The sequence below is a fragment of the Haliaeetus albicilla genome, chromosome 19, assembly GCF_947461875.1.
Source record: "Haliaeetus albicilla chromosome 19, bHalAlb1.1, whole genome shotgun sequence".
NCBI lineage: Eukaryota > Metazoa > Chordata > Aves > Accipitriformes > Accipitridae > Haliaeetus > Haliaeetus albicilla.
In genome coordinates, this window is record NC_091501.1 from 18,941,062 (window position 1) to 18,956,283 (window position 15,222).

The 15,222-nt window shown below is 40.8% G+C and overlaps 1 protein-coding gene across 2 annotated transcripts in view; it reads left to right on the forward strand.

Annotated features, from left to right (window-relative positions):
* Positions 1 to 15,222, forward strand: part of ST8SIA1 (ST8 alpha-N-acetyl-neuraminide alpha-2,8-sialyltransferase 1) — a 123,923-nt gene that overhangs the window by 59,454 nt on the left and 49,247 nt on the right. The window contains exons 3-4 of one of the 2 annotated variants that reach the window (XM_069806636.1): positions 8,706 to 8,815; positions 14,694 to 14,786. In XM_069806636.1, coding sequence (XP_069662737.1) covers positions 8,706 to 8,815; positions 14,694 to 14,786 — 203 coding nt within the window. The remainder of the gene's footprint in view (positions 1 to 8,705; positions 8,816 to 14,693; positions 14,787 to 15,222) is intronic. The other variant, XM_069806637.1, reaches the window with a different exon arrangement.

Genomic DNA, 15,222 nt, shown 5'->3' on the forward strand with positions numbered 1-15,222 from the left:
CTGACTGCGTATTGTCCCATGCTCTCACAAGAGAATAATTCAACATGAGAGTACATTGTCTACTTATTCCTACACCAGGCATAAGCAAGCAGATACCCTGCAATTTTCCCTATTCTCTTTTGGTTTCAGCTTGTTCCTGTTATTCCATCCTGAAATTGCTGAGGGAGAAAGTACAGTCAGAGTTGGAGGACTTTGTCACTGGGCAATCATATTATTTGTTTTCTGTCTACATTTCTCTAACTGGAATATAACAGTTATTTACTTTAACAAAAACTTTTGTGCATAAAAGTTAAAATGTGCCTATATACAGTAACTTCCTCAGCTAGGAAATTGTACACTGCAATGCAGGAAATTAATTTAAAAGTTTATACTGCATTTTCCCAGGCCTGAAGAATAACTCATTAAACACTCATAGAATAGTAACTACTCCTGCTGTTTAATAGACATGCATGACATTAAAAAAAAGTAGGTTTTCCCCATGAAGTGATGATTTGTGCTTACCCTTGTTTCCATGAAACATCTAGTCAAAACTCAGAAACGTTTCAATGCACTTTTTTTGACATAAGCTTAGAGCATTGTATCAATGCAGCCCTGGCATATACAGTTTGATATACTTAGCTTTCTCTCTTCTGCTCAGACTTGGAGCAGATTAAGAAAGGAACAGGGAAAAAGTGGAGGATGGGCAAACAATTCAAAAGCAGCATCTGAAAGTTAGGTCTCTAAGCCCAAAAGATAAGGGGTTGCTGCTAAGCATTCAGCACAGTGCAGTATTAAATAACCACTGGGATACCTGCTGTGTCTGCATGTCTTTCTGCCATAGAGTGCCAGTTAACTGGGAGGTGAATTGCTGCCTGGTGTGTAAATGCTGTACAGTTCGAGCATATAAATCTGAGTCAGTTGAAATCTAAGTGGGAGGGTGTTGTGTACCTACCTCCGGAGGCGCTGGCAAAGCAGAGCAGGGCTGAGAATCCCACACAATGGATTGTGTTTTCCTCTAAGCTTGTCGTGGCATCTGGTGATGTCAGGTGGCCAGGTAAAAGGAAGGATCTGCTGAGTGTTTCTGTGGCTGTTGGCAGAGCTTAGTGATTTGACCTATGAATCAAAGCTTATCCTTCTTATCACACAGAACTCAAAAAAGAAGAAAATCAAGTGAGTTATTCAAGCATATGAGAAGGTGGATAGGGGAGCCAACAGTGGCAGTTATTTACAAATTTTGGCCAAGCTGTTTCTCAAAGAACATGTGCATTATTATTTGTACAGTTTATGTGGGACTGGGTTGCTCCATGGAACATCTAAATGCAGCTATTTGGAAGGAAGCGCAAGTCCTTCCTGAGGCCTCCCTGTTGTGGAAATGTTGAGAGGTGTAACATCTTCCAGAATAAGAGACACCCTTCCTACCCTCAGTAGGCTGAGTTTCTTTTTTTCCTTTTTATAGTTTTTAATCCAAAGTTTTGGGGTCCTAGTGCATTGAAGGTCATAAAGTTTGGATCCAGAAATCTTCCAGAACTTTGGAATTTCCCACCCTTTAATGTCTCTTTGTCTTATAAAGAACTCCCTTCACATTCCCAGAGTATTCACTGTTTGAAATACTGTTTATGATATACCATCAATAGTCTGTTTTCTAAAATAAACCGTTACAATCTCCAAATGTGTTTTTTTGTTTTGTTTTGTTTTTAAATAATCCCTACACTATGCTACCCTGGCTATAAGAAGGCTGATTCCATTGAACGAAATGCCACAGTAGCAATTTGAAATGTTCTTTTAATTCATGGCAAGTACTCACTTGCAATAACTTCATGCTGGGTGGAAAGCTATTAGAGAGCACACCGTTTTGAAGTTCCTACTTAAAGTACAGCTTGAACTAAAAGTGACTGCCAGCTAGTTCCTGGTACTCTACATTTTTTGTGAATATGCAGGTATGTTGCAAAGTGTTCTTTCTTTTGTGTGTGGTTGCTCTGCAGTTAATATCCCATGTATCCTTTTGGATAGAAGAGGGTTTCCTGCAGCCGCAGAGCACTGTGTTCAGTCTCCTAAGTGGTCTTTTGCCATCCTGTGTCCCCGTATAAATACTTCATGAGATAGTTTCCATGAGCTTGAATGCTTAATTCCACTTCAATCCTTGATAAAGACACTGCTGGCATGACTGAGACGTGCTTGCATGGTACTACAGAGAAGCTCGCCCCACCTGGACCACTTCTCTTTTGCGCATGCAGTGAGCTTCAGGTTTTAAAATTTGTTAGTTGGCAGTGCCTCTGTGGAGCAAGGAAACTATTAAAAAAAAAAAAAAAAGAAACTGAAGAAGGTCACTGGAGGTTCATTTTAAGATCTCTTTCTTATCTCTTAGAGGGATTTCATAGTCACTGTCACAGTTTCTTCCTGTCATAATTGCTTTGTAATCAAATATTGGGGTTTGGTGGTATCCAAGTCCAGAATTTGAAAAACCATGCTCAGCTTATTTATTGATATTCGTAATTATCATACACAAAAAGGACAGTGTGCTACATACATGGGATCAGTCTGGCAGGGGCTCTATTCTGATCTGTTCCATAAAATAACTGTAAGTACGCTTATACCTATCCCTCTGCTTTGTGACAGCATTACTACAGAGGCAAAGTTTTCGGCTTGCTTCCTGCTTAACATTTCACACATTATTTCACATATTAGTGGAATATAGAGAATTTTGTATGAGTTATAGCTAACACACAGATTTAGCAAGTCTCAGTGGAACATACATTATGATTCTGACAGATTTTGCACATGCGAAATATAGCTTTCAACAGTTTCACTAATTTGCTTTTGTAATACAGCTTTGCATGAACACAAAATTATATGGCATTCAGTAAATCTGCCACTAAAGTATTGGTGTGGTTTCTTGATATGTTAAAATGCATGCATCTTCTAGCCCACAACATTCTCTCAAGATTTATGATATAGGTAAGATTTTCTCCCTTGCCAGCTCTCGGACACTTTCATTCTCATCCATGTTTCTTCTGTTTCTCTATACAGAAGTGGATTCTAAATTACTTTTAAAATTTTACATGCGTTTCAGACTTTGTACAGTTATTTCAATCAGTAACTACAAACAGAAAGGCCAGGCTGAAAATAGGTTTATAATACAAAAAGCCTGAAGTCATGAATTACTACATGCAAGACCTTTTAGATACCAGTGCACCCAATTTTAAAGGTAATCTTCCTGAAAAAGAAGTCCATCTTTTATTTTTCAAAATTTTCATTTTTCACTTGAAAACCCCCAAACCCTAACCCTAAGCATTTTTTTTTGGTGGAAACAGTTATTTTCCCAAGAAAATAATAATTACTTCTAAAGGATAGAAAGCAGAAGGTCAGTTGTCTCCCTGTGGTGGCATAGTGTAGGAGGTGGACAGAAAAGTCCTCTCTCTTTCAGGAGGAGCAGCTCCTCCTGACCTCCATGATGTTTATTACCTTACCGTCAATAGTCACTCCTTGCTCTGAGCTCCTGTACCCGGGTCAGGGCAGGTTTGGAGCAGTTTGGTGGAGAGGAGTGAGTGAAATGCAGGGAACCAGAGCCACCCTCCACATTCCCCTATAGAGAATACGCCATCCCTGACACTGATGTTTTTTGGAGCCAGTTGCCGTCAAGCTGTCGTGTCTTGACAGCTCTGTAGGAGGAACAAAAGGCCCATCAGACCGAAGATGATTTGTAAACAATGAAGGAGGAGCATTTGCCACCCTGCCATGTCTGACAGTGTAAAAAACCAAGACCACGTTACCTGTGGCTGACACGCAGAGAGCTATCCTTCAAAGTGTCAGCTGCATCCTTATGCAAAGGTGCAAGAAAATGTTTTATTAAGAGCTAAATTTGGCTTATCGTTAACTCTCAGGGTTTTGCTGGCTCCTTAGGAAAATCAGTAGAACAACGCCCTTCTCATCAGGATGCTGCCTTCTCAAAAGGGACAGTAAAATCACAGCATCTCTTGCAAATTCAGAATGCTTATTTAAAAAAACCATTTTTTTCTAATTTGCGTTCTCAGTATTTTCAGTGTTTGTGACATCTTCGGCATTAAATCAGAGGCCGAATGCTGTAATTTTTCCTGTTTTCCCAGTAAGAACTTGGTTGCTGATTAAAGTCTTTGGCAGGGAGTGGGCAACAATTAATGCATTAACAACCTAACAATGAAATCAAAGTGAATTAGAGCAGCATTATCTCAAATAAATTATATTTTGTTAGTACTGTGTAATGTTCTTTTAACTGATGACAAGGATTTATTTCTACTTAGATGAATGATGAAACTAATCAGTGAATTGCTGGATAGACGCTTTGTTAAATTAGTCCCATATTCAATTGGGAGTCTTTAATCTATTGTTTTGTGTGCTTATTTGTCATTGAATTCTCAGGGGGATATGCAGGTTCTTCTTTCATTTACATGAATATGAACTAGAACATCTTCATTGATTATCGGTGGAGTTTCATTGTTTTAGCCAGGGAAAATGAGACAATGGGCCTACCATCTTTGGTTTTATTTGGAGATGCCTTTTAAAAACCACCTTACAAAATCGTTTTTAAAGTTATTTGAAACTTACTTTTAAAGGGAATTTATCCCTCTTATTTCCAGTAGGCAAGGTGGTTTTAGTTAATAGTATTTGCAAATTCTGTGGTAATAATTGCTTAAAAATGGGGATGAGTTGGTCATTTGTTTTTAAATTTTCTCTATTATACTAGATCAAATGATGCTGCACTATTTTTTCTACTCTACCCACAAGACTCTGGCTGTTCATTAAAATTTTATGAATGAAGAAAATAACAAATGTGTTGATAATGAAAATAACACTTTCAGGAAGCTAATATTAATGGAAATGCTTTTGTTACAACTTTACAGTCCAAAGCTAGCATTTGTTAGGCCAGCTTACAACTGAGCTTTTTGTGAGCATTTAGCATAAGTGACAGCTGGGTTCCCACAACGTGAGAACTTTATATGCTGTTAACTATGAACTGACAATTTGCCTAGCAAAGAGTTATGCTGTGGGAGGTAAAGAAGGAAAGCATGAGAAGGTTTTTGTAAGTCCTGTGAAACGTATTTTGCCAGTAATAGAAACCTAGAAGCAAACTTGGGTTTACTATATCGTATTATCTCCAAATAGCACCATCACCTTAAAAATATAACACTCTTGGTTCAAAATTGCCTTGTACTGAAACTACAAGTAATGCCCAAGTCTATTTTACAAAAAGGTAAAACTAGTTTAACCCTGGAGCAAATTGTAGCATTGTTCTAACCCCTTCAACCCCAACATAACATTAAAAAAAATCTGAAGGCAGATCACCCACACCATGAAGATAGCGTAAGATCACTTGGCACGAGGAAACAAATCGTTATCGGAGTCCATCTTTGATGTTTTTTACCCTTAGAGGAAAAAAATAACTCCAGGTTTTGATAGTTAATTATTAAATTCAACTCCACAGTGCATACCGTGACATGCTAGCAGTAGGAACAGCTAGAGGATGCAGAGAAACATCTTGAAAGCCCAGGGGTGATGTGGAAAGCTAGTAACAAGCTGAGTGATTCTGCTGTGTTAGGGCTGGAACTACCTTTTGGTTAATTGTGTTGCCATTTTGCTTAAGCTGTTTCCATCTCCTATTTTGGGCAGCCCAAAGGCAGGCATGAGTTGAATGCTTATGGGAAGTCACAGAAGGAAGCCCACAGCATTTTAGCTTTGAAGAGCCTCTAAGTGCCTTTATCTGTGCTGTCTGTCCCATGAGCATCCTTTGGGTGTGGAGGGGAGGGCAGTGTGCCATCGCACTAACGTCCTGCAGCGGGTTGGGTATGCTGCTGCTAACTAGATTACAGGATCGTGATATCCTAACAATTTCAAAGCTGAAGAGCCTGTTCCTTTGAAAGAGGGAAAAGATAAATGCCTTTCGTAGACAGGAAAAGGGGCCATATGTTTCATAGTTGCTTATGGGTAACACTTGAGCTTAAGACTTGTGTGATTCGCGTATGACCAGGCAGTTTGTTTGGACAGGGGCTCAGGGCAGAGTTCCTGAAAAGCCCCTGCAGTCTCAGCAGCAATACAGATCTGTGATTTAAATGTTTGAAGAAAAGTCATGTGCAAGATCACAAATTCAGGTTTCTCCCAGGTCGTCCTAAGCAGTTGCTCTTCATTAAGCTCAAAACAGCTGAAATGCCACCAAGCAGCAGGGACAGTTAATCCTTAGGCCTTTACTACCCCCCCGCCCCACCCCGTTATGGTACTGGAACTAGGTCTTTTGCATAATGTCTGTAGAAAGTTTGTAAGTATGGTCTTCTGGAAAATGCATCGGTTGAACATCCTAAGCTAAACGGTGGCATGTAGAGTCTGTCCGATGTGTGTGCCATGTCCTGAATTTTCAGTACTCGCTGGGGGAGGCAAAAGCTTCTGTGGGCTCTTGTGGGCATAGTGGCTTTTCAGAGAGAACTGTGTTCAGTCTGGTTTTCCTCCTATGTCCATAGAGTGAGTGGATTTCTTCGCAGGTTAGGCAGAGGGACAACCACCATGGTGAGTCTGTCTGCCCCTTCTTCTTTCCTTTGGCTCCCTCAAATCACCCTGGCAGCCCTGATCTTGTTCTTTTGTTTGTTGGACTCTCTGAAAGACAAGAGTTTCAAAGCTTCACGTGCTTTTGGAAACAAAAGTATGTATGCAAATGACAACTAATATTATCATCTTTGAGTATAACAGGATATAAGCCTCCCTTGAAGGACAGCAAGTCATCTCAAGCAATATCAAAGGCTGTTTGCAACTCACAGAATTTTGAAGCAATCAGTAACTCCTAAACGTTTATTTTGTGGGTCTAAAGCCACTCAACATGTGCTAAAGCCACAGAATTTATGTGACAGAGTGTCCACAACTGTTAAAAGCAAAAGTTAGTGGCTGCTGCCTTTGTCACAGCCTTGCCTTTGTATAACTAGCTGTCTTGGCAGAAGCTTTGATATATCTTGAATAAGAAAGGTACTGTTATTCGTAAAACATGTCTTCTACATTTCCTCTGATTCCCCTCTCTACCCCCTGCCATGCCCCTCTTTACTGCGTATGTGAGCTCTCATTTGGTCAGGGTCACCTTAGAGATGAGATGTCCTTTGAATTTCAAGATACGCTCCTAGTTCGATAACTGTGTAAATTAAAAAATGTTCTTGAGAAGGCAGATGCAGGATGAGAATGCAGATGCATACTTAGTATTGCTCTCCTGTGCTATCACTGGGTTCCTAACAGTGGCCAGGCCTCAGGAAAGTAAAATTTATTTTTCTGCTTTAGCATATCTTAATCCAGAGTTAGGATAAGAAAAATGCTTTAATGTTTTTTATTAGAAAGGAGGTTGTGGCTTTATCCTAGCTGAATGGCATCTAGTTTGCTGAGAAAAGAAGATTAAGCAAATAAATCTAAGGAAGGAAAGAAATAAGACGTTAGATATAAGTCTTAACAAGTATAGAGTTTGTGCTGTAACGCTGGGTCTGTTTCCTGGACCATGTACAGCGTCGCAATGCCTGGTGAATACATGCTGCAATGTTAGACGTTGCTCTGTACATGTAAGTGAGGACAAGTGCTGCCACCGTTCTACCTTGTCCTCCTGGAGAGGAGAATTGTTTTGCGATGCATCCTGTCACTGTGGCATTTGCATTCTTGGAGGCACGTGCAGCAACTTCTGTTTCTGCTGCCAAGTCAGGTTTTGACAGGTTTGATAAATAAAAAAACCCTGCACAGTTTTTTGCATGAGGAGAATATTAACTCTTGTATTGCAGACAAATTCCATTCTATAACGAAATCACACTGCTTTAAATTCACATGTCTTTTCACCACCTTTTTTTTTTTTTTTTTATTTTTTTATTTATATGCTGGGCTGTACTGATGCACTGTGTGCTGTTTAAATGACTGTCCTGACCTCACTAAAGGTGAATGACTTGGGGCTGACAGGAAGATGTCCCACCTGTAGTTTTGAGAGTCTCTGGAATGAAGAAGACTATACAGATCTAATTTATTACTGCGTTTGATGTCTAGGATAGCATGACAATTTGACCTTGCACTTCTATGCCCTGCTAAGTGGCTACAAGAGCTCCTCAGTTAAAATGATCCCTTTCTAATTTTAATTTATGCTGTGTCTGGGCAGCTGAGTGTTTAAGGAGCTGTTGTCAAGCTCTAAATATCTTTGCCTAAGGCTTTGGAGTGACCCGTCCCAGCGACACAGCCATGGAGGGAGGCAGGGTGACTCCTGATCCCAGCGCCGTTCTGTCATCACCTCGTTCCCTGTTCCTTCCTTCCATTTTTTTCCCAGAGCTCTCTTTTGTATATCAGCTCAGGAAGGTCACTTTCATGGATTTTTTTTTTTTTTTTTTTTTATTCTCCCTGCTTGTCTTATTTCCCCTGTGTCCTTGCAGCTTGGCTAGAAGGCTCATTCTGACCTGACTGCCTGGCTTGGTCAGTATCTGCATAAGGACTTAAGGCAGTTTTGTTTTTTTCAGAGATGTTGTTATCTTCTGTATCACATTTGCTGTGTCCTGGTTTGGGGAGTGGGGATAAGAACTGTCCTGTGTCTACTTACCAGCTAATTTCTGTACTTTGTTCCCCCCCCCGTAGCTCTTAATTCACCCTTTTCTTTCGTCACTTTGAGCCCTGCCAGCTCCCCGGGTTCTCCAGGAGCGGCTGCTACAAAGATGTGTGTGTTCTCTTCTGTAAAACTGGTCCTTGTTTTGTGTTGCTAGGCTACTCCCTTCCAGCTGCCACTGAAGAAATGCTCCGTGGTGGGAAACGGTGGAATCCTGAAAAAGAGCGGCTGCGGCAAACAAATAGATCAAGCAGATTTTGTCATGCGGTAAGACAGAAACCTCAATGACACATTGTCTCCCCTTCCCCTGCTAAGTCTTGGACTTTTCAAAGCTATTCAGTTGAGATTAATCAATTATAATTTGCCTTGTTTCCCCAACCCCCACCACTTTGCAGGATGCTTTACACAAGTGATTTGGGTGAAAGTTGAGGAGAGGCAATAGAGTTTGGACTGGCTTCTGCAAGTGGGTGTGTAGTGTGGGGGCAATCTGTAGATGGATAGATTGAGGTTGTGACATTGTGCAGCATCACAGAGAGGGACTGAAGAGCTGCTTTTCTCTTTAATTATGCCATCTTAGGCAGGGTCTCATCCTGCAATGTGCTCTGTCCTTTGCAACTCTAAATGCCGTCATATGCAACCCACTGAACTCAAGATGAGTAGGTACTGATTTATGGGGCAAGGCTTAAGTAGTAAGTTGGAACAAGCTAAAATGTTCCTGTGTTTTTCTTCCCTCAATATTGAATTCTGCCTGACTGTCTGAGGAAAGGCCAAACCTCTTTGCTTGATGCAAGGTTTTTGAGATTCCTCACATCTCCTTTTGCTCCAGCCTTCCTGAAGTTATAAGAACTTGTCAGGAGGGATGTTGAACTAGCTACTGCTTTTGTGATTGAGTTTGGCACTTTCTAGGTCTGCATTCTTCAAGGAAGAAAGACAGAAATTAGTTCCTCCCTGTTAAACATGAGCAAGAAAAACATTGTGGGGGAGAAACTGGAGGAATGCTCCTAAAGAGATGAGAAATGAAGTTTCTTTGGGTTTTGAGGTGGATGCATAATGAACACCCACTTTAGCAAGTCTCCTTATTAGATCCTGATGGCTTATTATAAAGCCATACAAATTTGCTGCAAACCAAACTGTAATTTCTGGTTTGCATCTCAAAGACCAAAAATGCCTTCAATGTTAAAGCAAAGAAATACAACAAACTAAAGGCAAAAGGAAACGTATACTTAGAGCATTCGCAGAAGATGTAAGGCACAGGGGGAGAGAGGCAGTGTGCTGATTGCCATTACTGCAAAACTCCTTAGGTGTTCCACAGACTAAATATAAGAAACTGCAGGGTATATACTGTGGTAATATTATCTAGATGCAATGGGAAATTGAAATGCTGCAGGAGCAATCAGTTACAAAAACAATAGAAACTTTTTTGAAAAAAACAGCCGTTGTTATAGCTTGATCAGAAAAATCCTTTTCTCTCCAGGGAGGGTAAAGCAACCATTATCTGTACAGAAGTTATTTTGAATTGGAAATAAGTGATGGGGAGAATCCTGCAAAAATCCCAGTAGCTGCCTGCAGGCTCCATTGTATTAGTGATGTGCAGTCATATTTATGGAAAATGTTTCAGTTCTTTTGGGTTAGAAACTAATACACCACTGGGAGAAAATATTTTTATAGCAGGTGGAAGACAGGATTTAGTTGATCTTTTCTAAATCTGATTTCTATAATCTAAGAGCTGAGAGAGAAAGAGCACAGTAGTGACTTGCATAACGTGGTTTGTTTTTTTTTTTTTCCCCCCAAGAAATTTGTGTAGTATCTTTAAAGTATTTCCGCAGTGTGAAATGTCATGCCAGGTTTTTCCCTTGTTCTTTTCTTCCATTCACATGGTTTTTGATTTCACTTACGTGTGTTTTCATAAGGTCTGTCATATGACTGCAGCCATCTTCTCTGATATATTGTAATCACTGAGGTTAATTAATGAGTTTAAACTCATCTCGTTGCTGAGCATCTTCTACACACACAGTTGTACCAACATAGAGATTAAAAGAGCAGCAGTTTTCAGCCCCTAAGGCATAGCACACTGCATCTGCAATGAAAAAGGTGCATGGCATATGGTCTACTTGTTTAGGTAGTGTGGTTATAATAGGCTCTTCTTCTGATACCTGGCTGGTTTTCAAGTTTGTAATCCTTATTTCTAAGAAAAAATTTTGATTTGCCCCCTCCTTTCCTGCTAATGCTTATCTTAAGACAGAAGTCTTGGGTGCTAAACCCTAAGCAATGTTTTTGTCTGTATTTTGACAGAAGACACACATTTTCTTGGCATTAGATTTTGAAGAAATATTTCTACATCTCACAATTCTCCCTTTCCCCCAACCGCTTCCCATGGCTTTGCTGTGGTTTGTACATCTCCCAGAGAGAGGGTTTCTCTTTGTAAAATATCAGGGGATTGTGAGGAGTTCTCTGAGCTGTTTGCTGGTGAAGTGATTCCAAAACTAGAAGCAACTTGTCACTATTTCAAGTTGACTAGTGGCTGTCCTGGTTTGGGGAGGCCAGGCTGTTATCTTTTAATCATGCTGTGCCATGCCATCTGGCAATACCAGCCCAGGTGGAGCTGGGGAGGTTAAACGTGGTGGCACTTTGGAGCTTGTAGACAAGCAGAGAAACATGGCTTTCAGCTGCCTTATGCGATTATTGTCTTGACGTTGGCCAAGGTGCCACAAAGGAATAAAAATGAATGTCTGCAATTACATGTTAAATTCATATTAGTCCCTAATGTTTAGTATATGTGCACATACAACATTCTAAAATAGCTAGATAGTCACATACATCTACCAAATGCACACGCATCAGCCAAGTTGCCTGGATTTTCTGCACCTGTGGGACATGGACTTCTGGCTGGGCCAAACCCAGAAGAGCCATTTCTGCCCACTGAGGGTTGAAGGATCCCTCTCATTTTACCCTTGTGGCTGTTTCTACCTATTGAGTTGGAAGGTCTCAGATGTGAACAAGGCACACATGGACTGCTGTACCTGTTGATGATTTCCAACCCCCGCCCCGCCAAAGGCTGGGTCTAAGTCATATTGGTCTTCTACGTAGAAGGCCAATATGTTCCACTCTTCTAGTTAGGCTTGTGTCAAAAATGCTGGCCTGAAATGCTCTCCTGGTACCTCCTTCTTTCCTGCACATTCATGTACTTATTCCTCAGTACGAGGAGCAAGGGTAAGATAATTAAAAAGAAGTTTCTTAGGATGAGTCTTTTGTTTCTTGGCATTCCTCATCTGCACAACACTCACCACTCTGCTGACCTGTACAAGAAAATAATCTGAAAGGCCAAAAAGTGTCTGTCAACCAACTGATTTCTTCCAGTTTCTTCTGCATACTCAGGCCATTTCTTAATATTTTATGCAGAACAAGGTGGGAGTGAGACTTGCTGATGAAAGGAATTAGATGTGTTTAAATAATGCATCTGGGACTGGCTTGTGAAAGAAATTTCATTATTGAGATGTTAAGATGATAAAAACTAGGGAGATATCTTTGTCCTTCATAGTGCTTTTAAATAAACTTCAACCAAAAATGGCTTCTTAAAAGCTTGCCCTATGAGTTTGTGTTAATTCAAATCAGAGAGCATTAAACTCTAATCTGCCAGAGGTCATTTATGCCGCCTCTCTGCTCTGAGGCAAAGCACCTATTTATCTTGCTTCACAAATATTTGTTTGACCTGCCATTGAAAACTGCTGCTGAGAGGGTTTCTACAACCTCTCCAAATGGTATTAATCTGATTAATTTTTATCCTACCCCGTGCAGGTGCAGGAAGCAACCTATTGCTGCCTTTATGTATTTATTTATTTAATTTTATGTAAACATTTTTCAATTTTTAAGGTTTTATCATTCTTTATGTCTGGGAATTAAGTTTCCCCTGTGCTTCTACTCTTTCTTTTTTCTTTTTTTTTTCCCTCAATGATTGCAATTTCTGAAACCTCTTATTTTGATTCCTCTTTTCTGGCTTCTTTTTGTCTAGCTTATCTTAAATTGCGGTAGTCCAAACTAGAAGCTGTTTCCTACCTGAGATCTCAATGCGTTGTGCACATCTTAACAAATATAGTAATGAAAAGGAGAAAATGTTTCTGGAGATTTTATTTTTCTTGGTGAACGTGGCTGAATTCTGCTATGTTCCATATAGGTGGGACTTTGCTGTCCTCCTTGGCATTTCCTGATGATGCGAATTTAAGAATATGGTTTTGAGAGCTGGTATTTGTATGCAAATACATGAAAATTAGGACCACTGTGTTTTTTTCTTAGGGAATGTGGGATGTTTTGCGTTAACCAACATCTCAGGGAGTGTATACCATGTGCACACTAGTGCCCTCTTCGGGCACTGGTATTGCACAAAGCAGTGACATGTGGAGGTGCAGCCAGGAATTTGTGCAGCCTGGTTTGCTGCACTTTGCTGTCGCAAGCACCTAGATCCTTTCTCCGAATGCTGCAGAAGTCAGCAAAAATGCCAAAGGAGGCAGCGACTACTGTGGAAGCGAGGGCTTTCCTTGTGACGACACTGACTTTCCCAGCGTGGCGGAAGCATATGGGACTCAAGGGTTTCATGACTGACCCTGGCTGCCTGGAAGACGCGTGCTGAAGTGGCATGCGACAGAGTTTAATGGAGAAGACGGTGAGGAAAATGATGGAGCTCTTCACAGGTGTAAGACCAGCAGCAAAGGTCTGGTCTCCCTGGTACCAGGAGGAGAAGTCGTGAACGTGAAACAACTCTCTGTGCCGCTGGCCACCGTCTTCCAGTGCTGGGCCCTCGTCCTCTATGGGAGTGGGTGTCTGCAGAGCTGGAAGCAACCAGGGGCTGCTTGACGCTCTTCTTTAGGGTCAGCGTTTGCTGAGCGTGCGCTGTCGCTGGGAGCAGGAGGAGGCAGGGGCTGGCGCCCGAGCGTGCCCCTCACCTTTCCTTACCTCCTGCGCTCTGCCTCTGTGCTGTGCTTTTTCGGCGTGCTGCAGAAAAACAATGGTACCAGCACGTGAAAATGGGGACGTCTTAAAAGTTGGAGGGCAAATTTGGCTGTGGAAGAGCCCAAAACTTTTTAAAAAAATTCAACAAAACCCCAAACAACAACACAAAAAACTGAAAGTCTTGTTCTGAAAAAATTCCAAATTCAACTTTTCTTTGAGAATCTTGTTTCATTTTTGGCCTTTAAGCATTAAAAATATTCTTCATATCTTTGATTTAGAAAGTTGGATGAATTTGAAATGAAAAATATGGTTTTGACACCAATTTTTGGTGTAATTTCTACATATTGAGTAGATTTCTCCTGACTGTAGTTTCCTGAGCAGTGCATAGGCTTGGATGCTGTTGGAATATATTTTCATCTTTATCTACTGCACCTGCCTTCTCCTAGGTCTTTACTATGGAGCATTTAGGACTGTTCATTGTCTGGAAGTTTCTCTCTACTACTGTTTTTTGGAGTTTTGTCTCCCTGCTTTCCAAAATAAATTTGCTTAGTTACTTTCTCTTTATTACATTATCACCCTACCCACCAGCACAAGACTGAGAGCAGAACTGAGATGCACATATTTAAATAGCCACTTAAAATTTTTCTCTGTGTTTTCTTGGTAAATTTTGCACGCTGAAGATACCCCGCAGTGCAATATTAAAAATGCCAGTTGCCCGTTGTTTGCAAGATGTGTGTAATGCTTGTAATACCACAGAGTGGTAACAGTCTGGAGCCTGATGCTGGTAAACAAGGCAACAGTGAAAAACAGAACTTTAAAAGAGTTTGGGGAAAAAAAAAGTCTTTGCTATAGATAATAACAGCCTCTTCCACAGCCTTTCAGCCTGTTGGAAATGCCAAGTCTGTGTCTTTGTTTCTGCTTAGTAGTTACATAGGATCATCTCTGCAAAAAGTTTTATTTCTACATTTCCCCCCAATCTGGTACAAAAATGTCCTATTGTGCTTATAGGTGTGGTACAGTAGGGAAAGTCTGTAGCTTGGTCTAGTATTTATACAGCACTTTTCCATTTTCTGACAGCTTGCCTTTTTTTCAAAAAAAACCAACACAAACCACCTGCAAACTTGCATATTAAAAAAGACTGAGGTTGAAGCCTGTCAATCCTGAATGTCATTTAAAATCTTGACTGTCTTTCTGTGCACAGGTGCAACCTTCCTCCTCTATCCAGTGAATACAGCAAGGACGTTGGATCGAAAACCCAGCTGGTGACTGCAAATCCCAGTATAATTCAGAAAAGGTAGACAGCATGTTGTTCCTTCTCTGGATGGGGGAAACGAAAAGAAAAATGGTTCATCTGTGTTATAGACATTAGCATGTCAGAGTTATGTTCTTAGTGATCTTCTGATCCTGGTAAAGGATCTGGAAGAGATGAAATGGCCAGTGGTTTGGTGTTAGGTGAAATAATCCAAGACTAAAACCCTGATCTTTTCACTGTAAGCAGGGAAACTAAGGGAAGCTGGCTTTTACAGAGTTCTTTCTTCTACCGTACTCCCCTCAGTGCTTCCAGCTCCCTCCCTTTACCATGTGCTGGGCACGTGCCAGAGGTGCTTTGGCTGCTCCCAAGCCAGGCAAATACTGATGGGCGGCCCAAACTACTCTGCTGCAGCTGGGTGCTGCATCTCACAGTTAATGAAGATGCTAATTTGGGTTCCTCTTTGCTTCACCGCTGATAA